Source organism: Telopea speciosissima, chromosome 5 (genome assembly GCF_018873765.1).
Source record: "Telopea speciosissima isolate NSW1024214 ecotype Mountain lineage chromosome 5, Tspe_v1, whole genome shotgun sequence".
Taxonomy (NCBI): Eukaryota; Viridiplantae; Streptophyta; class Magnoliopsida; order Proteales; family Proteaceae; genus Telopea; species Telopea speciosissima.
This window is the reverse complement of record NC_057920.1, coordinates 3520604-3528298: the sequence shown is the minus strand read 5'-3', so window position 1 is coordinate 3528298 and position 7695 is coordinate 3520604. Positions and strand designations below refer to the sequence as shown.

Sequence of the window (7695 nt, the reverse complement as noted above, 5' to 3'; positions counted from 1 at the left end):
ATTGGTTTCATTTTACTGCCAACCAAAAGGGGCATTAGGGCCTTCCTCCTATCAAAAGAGTGTTCACCTTTTCAGCAAAAACATGATCTATTTGATTTTTTTTTCTCACCACCATGAGCTATGGAGTCACCATTAAAACAGATTGACATTTTCTTTTTCCTTTTGGTAGGTCAGTGTTGGGGTTGGGGGATATGGCAACATCCAAACAGGGACAATTGATTGGACGGTTTTACACAGATTATAGGAATCGGACACGAAAACAGTCTGCATTGTCCATCCAACAGTATTGTCCACATCTTGTTACTATAAATCCTCCTAAATCAAATATGGAATTTTGTATTTAAAAAAATGGTGAAAAGTGAAGACATAAAACATGGAACAAAATCTCAGTAACAAGCTTTCAGCTAAAACAATTTGCTGAACTTGCCGAAGCTGATGAAATTTCAACTCAGGAACTCAATCAAATTTCATCTCTTGATGAGTTCAGTTCATCTATGGCCTTTTACAACAAAACAACACTTACAATGAAAAATATGACAAATGAGTTTTATATATCCAATATGTGGTTAGCTATACCGCACACAAAAGCTGCAACCTCTGAGTCGCTACATTGCATTGACCAGCCAATCGGGTAATGTGGTCAATTGAACATATATTTACACGTGAGGGCAGAGAGAGGTTATAGGAAACAAAACTAGCGCTTCGTTGATTTGGTTTTCCACGACTTGCTGGTCTCATTTGGTGGTTTCCAGATTATATCCTCAAGCTTGCTACAAAATTTCTTGTAGAACTGCAACTCAGGAAAGAAAAAAAAATGCAATTCATGATTTTCAGTTCTATTAAACCAAGAGACCAAGGAAAAAGGTGGTGCTTTGTGGTTTGGGTTGTGGGAGGAAAAAGAATGAGTTAGGACAAGGCCCCAAGGGAGGAGATTCGCAAGGTCAACTAGATTGATCAAAGGAATATAGAACCAAAAATAAAGAACTTTACTAGTGGAAACACAACTGAAAATTTACTGGGTCGCTACTAGTTTAAAACAGCACTAATCAACAATAACTGTAGGAGCAAATATTGAAGGACTATCTGACCTTAGGGAATTCAACTGCATCTCCAGCTGCCTTATGAATGTCCACCATGAAAAATGAGGGAGCAACTTCAAAAATCTGATTCACGATGGGGTTTGGTAAGAGCCAAATAAATAGAAACATCAAAACAAAGCATTAAAAAAAAGAGGAAAGAAGAGATCCAGCAAAGAGAAATGGATATTGATCCAAGCAGAGAGCTTACTTCCAAAATAACAGAGAAATGCGAACCCTTATTCGTTGAAAGACCTTCTACCCTCATCTGAGAAGTAAGATGATCCATCAGTTCAAATAAACCCAGAAGTAATACTGATTGGCAAAATTATAAATCACCCTCTAATAAAACCACTATGAAAGAAGGTCCATAAGATCCAAGATGGCTTCAAATTTAGTTTAGGGTTCCAATTTCGGGATCAAACAATAACATCACTAGACCATTTACTTAAGCCCTAAAAATCCTGAAAAAAGGAACATCTCAAAAAGCATTTGTAGGAAACCGGGGAGGGGGGGGGGAGAATCGATGGAGAAGAAATAAATATCACCTAAATTATATTTGCAAAGTGCGACATATAACACAAAAGCCTCAGGAAATTCCCTGTTTTGAAGAAAACACAGAATAAATGGAACAAAAACAGCAATTTTTCTCAACATCCTTCAGTAGATTATTAGTTACACCTGAACGGTACTCCAACCGAAAGACAGCATGGTAGTATGATGCATAATTGAAGTAAACGAAGCAAAGCAGACCATATTTTCAAGAAGCTTTAAAGAAACGGTGAGCCAGAATGTTCAACCTTATAATTACGGATATGGGTTTTGAACCCCATTGATTGTGCAACAACTTCCATACTTGACAGAACAACTTTTGCTGGTTTTTGGGATACAAAGCGCATTTGATGCTTCACACAGTCCTGTACAGTAGAGAATATATTCGTTAGGTAATTTAATACAATTAAGAATCAGATAAAAACATCTGACTCAGAATGGATGACATTCAGAAAGAAGACCTAAGAATTATGGACATGGATTATGGGAGATGTGGGTCCATAGTAAGTTCCTCTTCACAGCATATTTTGGTGAAAGAAAAAATAATTCGAAATAATTATCAAATTAAATAAAAGGTCATGGCACAAGAACTCCAGCTACACAGGAACAGCAATTCAGAGGCAAATAAATCAAATAAATTGACTGGCTAGTGAATAAGTGATAATTGCACCAGTTGACGGTCAAGCAATGCTGACAGGTTCAGCCCTTGAGAGAGAATGATTAGATCAAAAGCATTTAGATTCAGAGGACCCATGTCTTCCTTCCCAGATTTTTCATTAACCTGCTGCTCCTACAGAAGTTCAAAGCACCAATTACGCCAAGAAAAAAAAAAATAGATCAAATATAAATAGAGCAACGAATCAAAAGAATGGATGCATAGAAGGAGTAGGTAACCACTGCTTTCTGCAATCATATATGAGTAGAATATGTACGGCAACAGCCATGACCAAAAGGACGATAAATATAATTCCTCCAAGATTTTTTAACTGACACTTCCAATTACATGAGTTGTACAAGCAATGTTGAAAGCCTTACCAACCTCAGAATCATCAAAAACAGCATATACATCATCCAGGTTAACATCCTCATACTCAACAAGTCTAACAGGAACATAACCCTTCCTAAACCATTCATCATTCCTGATCTCTTCAATGTGAATGCGCTGCAAAAATTCACACATAGGAATTCAATCAATTACCATTCAATTCACTAAACATTTGAATAAATATTATTAACATGTAAGGAGAAGTCAACCATTTAAAGTGATCATTCCCACTGGTGGTACGAAGGAGGTAAACTCCCTGATAAAAATTACCTCCACATATCAAGAATATCCCTAATCTCTTCTATTCTGACTTTCTTTTCTATGGATATCTTTTATCTTCGAATTGCTTAAAAAATATAATTGGAGTTGTGATTAGATTTCTTATACAATTCACTTTTTCTTTCGATATAATTTAATATCAAGCTAGACAGCTTACAATAATATAAGGGAACATTATAAATTTCACACCTTAGATTAAAAAAATAATAAAATTATGATTACTTCTTGAATTATGAAACTTCTATCTCCAAAATAAACACACCTATTAGCTAAGGTACTAAAGTTTTCAAGAGCTTGATTAAGCTACAGCTACCATATTAAAATAATTCATGGAAATAGACCTGCTGAGTAATAATTGAGGACATATCATTCTGCAAATACTTACAGTTTCAGTAATTGGGTCCAGAATTCTATGAATCAAGGATTTTGCCTCAACTGAAAACCAAGATGGGCAAGAAAATTCTGCTTTCTCTATCTGTAGGAAAACGCAACCCATCAGATTGTATTAATTGCGATATATAACCATGGAGATGAAAATTAGTCAATGTGCAGATTAGAAATATGGAGAAACTAACCTTGCAACATATTATAGTTTTACAAAAATGAAGAAGTTAACCAGTAAAACACAAATCTAGAAGTGATCAAACAAGTCACCATAGTGATGAGTACGAAAAGATACATGTGTGGAATCAACATGCCTTACTATAAAGGGTGGTGAGATCAATCTCATCAAATGGGAGATATCCCGCCATCAAAACATAAAGAATAACACCACAGGACCAGACATCTGCTACAGCACCGTCATAACCCTTATGGTTGAGTACCTAAGGCAAAACATGCAGGATTTGTAAGCTGTGTAGCTTTGACATAAATATAACCGCATGAGGCATGCATGCAATCTTCAGTTCAGAAGCTATCCTGATAGGTACCTCTGGTGCGACATAGTTGGGAGTCCCACAGGTGGTACGAAGGAGGCTAACTCCCTGAGCATAAACATTAAAGCAATTAATTAAACCTGATAATATTTCTCTCAGTAATTATGAATATAAAAGAAATTACTAAGAACTTACTTGGGCAGAAAACGCACTAAGGCCAAAATCCGAAATTTTCAGATTTCCTTGGGAATCCAGCAGAAGATTTTCAGGCTAAAAGTTAAATAAAACTATCGTTAGGACTTCATTCAACAGTAAATACACAACAGATTTCCAACACCCAGACATAGAAGACCTTTAAATCTCGGTGGTAAACTCCCTTGCTGTGGCAATAATCCACACCATCAATGAGCTGCTGAAAGTATCTTCGTGACTCATTTTCACTCAATCGCCCATGGTGAACCTGCCCAAACAGAACAATATCAATAATGAAGGACATGAAAGAAGATGGCTGGCACTTGGAGGTTGTGCTAGAAGGCTCACTATTTTATCGAACAATTCACCGCCTGTAATGAACTCCAAGATTATATATATCTTTGTACGGCTGGCAAGGACCTAGTAAACCACTGTTTAAATTTAGATAGAAGCACTAATAACCACAATCTGCAGAAATAACCAATCTTCAAAGAGGAGCAGGAGGAGGAGAATGCGTATAAGTAAAGTTCACTGTGAAATTGCCAGCCATACCTCACGTAGACGGACAACATATGGATGTCTAACAAGCTTCATTATGGATATCTCCCTCTTGATCTGCAAGCAGAAGTGAAAGGAACTACTTCAATGAGCAGTTGTCAACAATATACCACAGAAGTCAAGGGACAGAGATAGATCACACCATCGAAGAAATAAGGTATAAAAGTGAAGGGGGTAGGGGAGGCCTGTTTGAAGAGGACTGACAAAAAGAATTTACAATTCAAAGCACATCTCTGGCATTTTTTCTGATCTAATCCAGGATGAACTCACAATTCTCAACTTTCAAGGAATAAACGTCATCCAAGTTTAATGAAGTAAAATTAGGCCGAGCAGACAGTTAGTGTTCCAGAACCATAGCAAATGGGAAGCTTTTCTATTAGAACCATCATCCACAAGATAATCATATGTATCATTGCAGACCCTACTAGAAGGCTCTGCAAAAGTACTGTGACCATAAATTAAGAAGACAGAAAAACTCACTGCACTGCACACAGGATAAGTGTTCACAACAACTGAGAATCTATGGTGCACCCCATAAACTTCGTCCATAGAAAATAGCCAAACCTTAGTAAATCCAGGATAAATTTGTTTCTTCAGGACTTAATCCTTGGTTTCTCCCTCAGAGGACTTAATCTCAAATTTCATTAGAAGTCAACACTTCTAACCCTTCTTTTCAGCAGGACATCATAATGTTATTTTAAAACCTGCCTCAAAGCCCAATTCAATAAAAATTTATTCATCATCCTCTACCTATTCTAAATCAACCCCAAAGTCCCCCTGCCCCCAGGCAAAAAAATAAAAACTTTCTTTAATTCTTGCTGGGTGAGTTGCCTGGTATCTGACACCAAGAGGGTTGTTACTATATACTGGTCAGAATCTCAACATGCTTTGCAACATCTCGACATATCAACAGGAACATCAGATTGGTCCATCTAGAAGTTACTTTGGTTGACATGTTTCCAAGAGTTGAGTGTCAACTGAAGCATGAAAATCCCATAATTTCATCATTAAGTGCATCTGCCCAACCAAAAATGCCAACTAAGTTGGCTTGAACAAAAAATGGCATTTGGTTTTAAAATTGAGGAATCAAGATTCTGGCCTCATTTATCGGCTGCGGTTTTGGGTAAAATTCATGGATTTGGACACAAATGGAATAAAATTTCATATTTTGTTTCATTTGTACAGTCATTGTTAGATGCTACCAGATCTAGAAAGAAAAGAAGTGTGAAAATTACTTTTTCAGAAAGAAAAAAAAAAGGTAACATTATTTTGTTTGGGGGTGTGTGTGTGTTTTCTGAAAATTGAGTTGATTTTTTACTTGTTCTCTTCTAACTTGAATTTATTTATCAGTTTGAAAATCTATTTGGTGCAAGTCAATGCAGCACTCACACACTACACTGGAATTTCTTCTTGAAAGATTTCACTAAAGAATGAAGAAGGAAAGAAGAGGTAAATGTAAAATCGGAATATAAGAAAATCAACCTCTGAGATGGGAAAAAAATTTATTTCGTAGGTAAACTAAAGATTGGATTAGCAACTCACGACCGAGCTCAGTTGGCTGTTCCTTGTTCAGAAATGTAAAAAACAGCATTTCCAGATATTTAAGTTTGACTACCTTTCAATTAAGTAAATGTATCAAAACCCACCAATGATGTGTAGAATAGCCCCAGTAAACCAAGGAAACGAGGAGATTCAAAATCACGTCAGAATTAACCACAAAGTTCAGCAATGAAAAGCCAATTGGCATCGGAAATATAGGTCGTAGGTTGAAGATAATAGCAGGCAATCATCAGAAATTAGAGCGTACATCTTTGGAAATTGCAGCAGAGCAAAGCGACATCCGCTGCCAATGATGGGTTAAAAGATGCTCTATAGAAAAGAATTGTGCAGTAGATTTGGACTTCCAGTTTCCATGAGATTCGGCCATTAACAGAAATCAAAAGTGATGGGGTTTTCGTGCTTGTGTTTGATTCTAAAAATAACTAATAGAAGGTTAACGCAACTCAAACGAGTAGAGCAGTAAATTTCATGAGAAGAAGACAGAAAAAAGTGACACACAATATATGAAGCATGATCCATGTCTCCCCGGCTCATCCCCAATTGGCGTTGCACTGAGGAAGAGAGGGAGCCCAATACAGAAACCCTAGAAATTTGGACAAACTACGTTCTCTCTTAAACTATCTCGACTTGAAACAGATTTTTTTTTCCCACCAAACGAGTACGACAGGAGAAGCAAATGAAAGTAGGGTGAAAACCTGATCAACCATCTTGTGCTTGATGATGGTACTGCGATCTATCACTTTCATGGCGACGCTTTCACCAGTCTCTGTGTTCTGAGCGAACTTGACCTTGGCGAACGTCCCTTCTCCAATCGTCCTGCCCACCTCATATTTCCCTACCTTCCGGACCACCATAGTTTCTTTCACGCTCTTTCAATCCCGTCTTCTTTGAGCAGAAGAAGATCAAGAAGAAGAAGAAGAAGAAGAAGACGCATCCACGTTAACACAACTGGCTTTTTGTAGGGATGGATTTAATACCAGTTTTGAGTTACTTAACTAATTTCCATCCGGGAACAAAAAAAACTTTACCAAATTGATAATATTTAAATATATCCTTAGACTTATATGGGTAAGTAGTTGATTGGGTTGCAGAGAAGGTGGAATTGATGTTTGAAGATTGTACAGCAAAGCAAGCAATCAAATAAGAAAGAAGAAGACGAAGAAGAAGGAAAAAGTGTCCGAGGAAAACGAAGAAGAAATGTCGGAATCGGTCGGGTGGAGAAGTGTTGGAAAAGTTTCTTCTTTCTTGCAATCTTGTCTCTCTGATGAGTAGTCTCCAGCTCCACAACCCAATCAATCCCAATCCCTTTTGCTTTTTTTGGTAATACCAATCCCTTTTGCACGGAAGAATGGAATTTTCAATTTGAAATTCGCGCTCTCTCTCTCTCTCTTTCTCTTCAACTCCGATTGATTTGAAAGGATTTGTTAGTATTAGGACCACAGGAGAGGGGTTTTAAGACTTTCAATTAATCATGGGCGGCGGCGTCTCACTCCTCAGTCCCTTCTCCCTTAATTACTAAAAAAAACAACTCCTAGCCTCACACCCTCTCCGGTTACTG

The 7695-nt window shown here is 37.3% G+C and overlaps 1 protein-coding gene across 2 annotated transcripts; it reads right to left on the bottom strand.

The window, feature by feature from the left end:
- Window positions 1-361: 361 nt before the first annotated feature.
- Window positions 362-7128, bottom strand: LOC122662602 (CBL-interacting serine/threonine-protein kinase 8-like). 2 transcript variants are annotated; one of them, XM_043858280.1, is made up of 14 exons: window positions 6833-7126; window positions 4572-4634; window positions 4368-4439; window positions 4180-4287; window positions 4023-4097; window positions 3882-3935; window positions 3651-3776; window positions 3338-3427; window positions 2668-2790; window positions 2299-2418; window positions 1877-1993; window positions 1288-1344; window positions 1089-1163; window positions 362-790 (listed from the first exon to the last, which is right to left on the bottom strand). In XM_043858280.1, the coding sequence occupies exons 1-14, from the start codon at window positions 6989-6991 to the stop codon at window positions 695-697; spliced, it is 1335 nt and encodes a 444-aa protein (XP_043714215.1). In that variant the 5' UTR covers window positions 6992-7126; the 3' UTR covers window positions 362-694. The 2 variants fall into 2 exon arrangements, with proteins under 2 accessions (XP_043714215.1, XP_043714216.1); XM_043858281.1 differs by lacking the exon at window positions 1288-1344 and having other exon boundaries at window positions 6833-7128.
- Window positions 7129-7695: the final 567 nt, after the last annotated feature.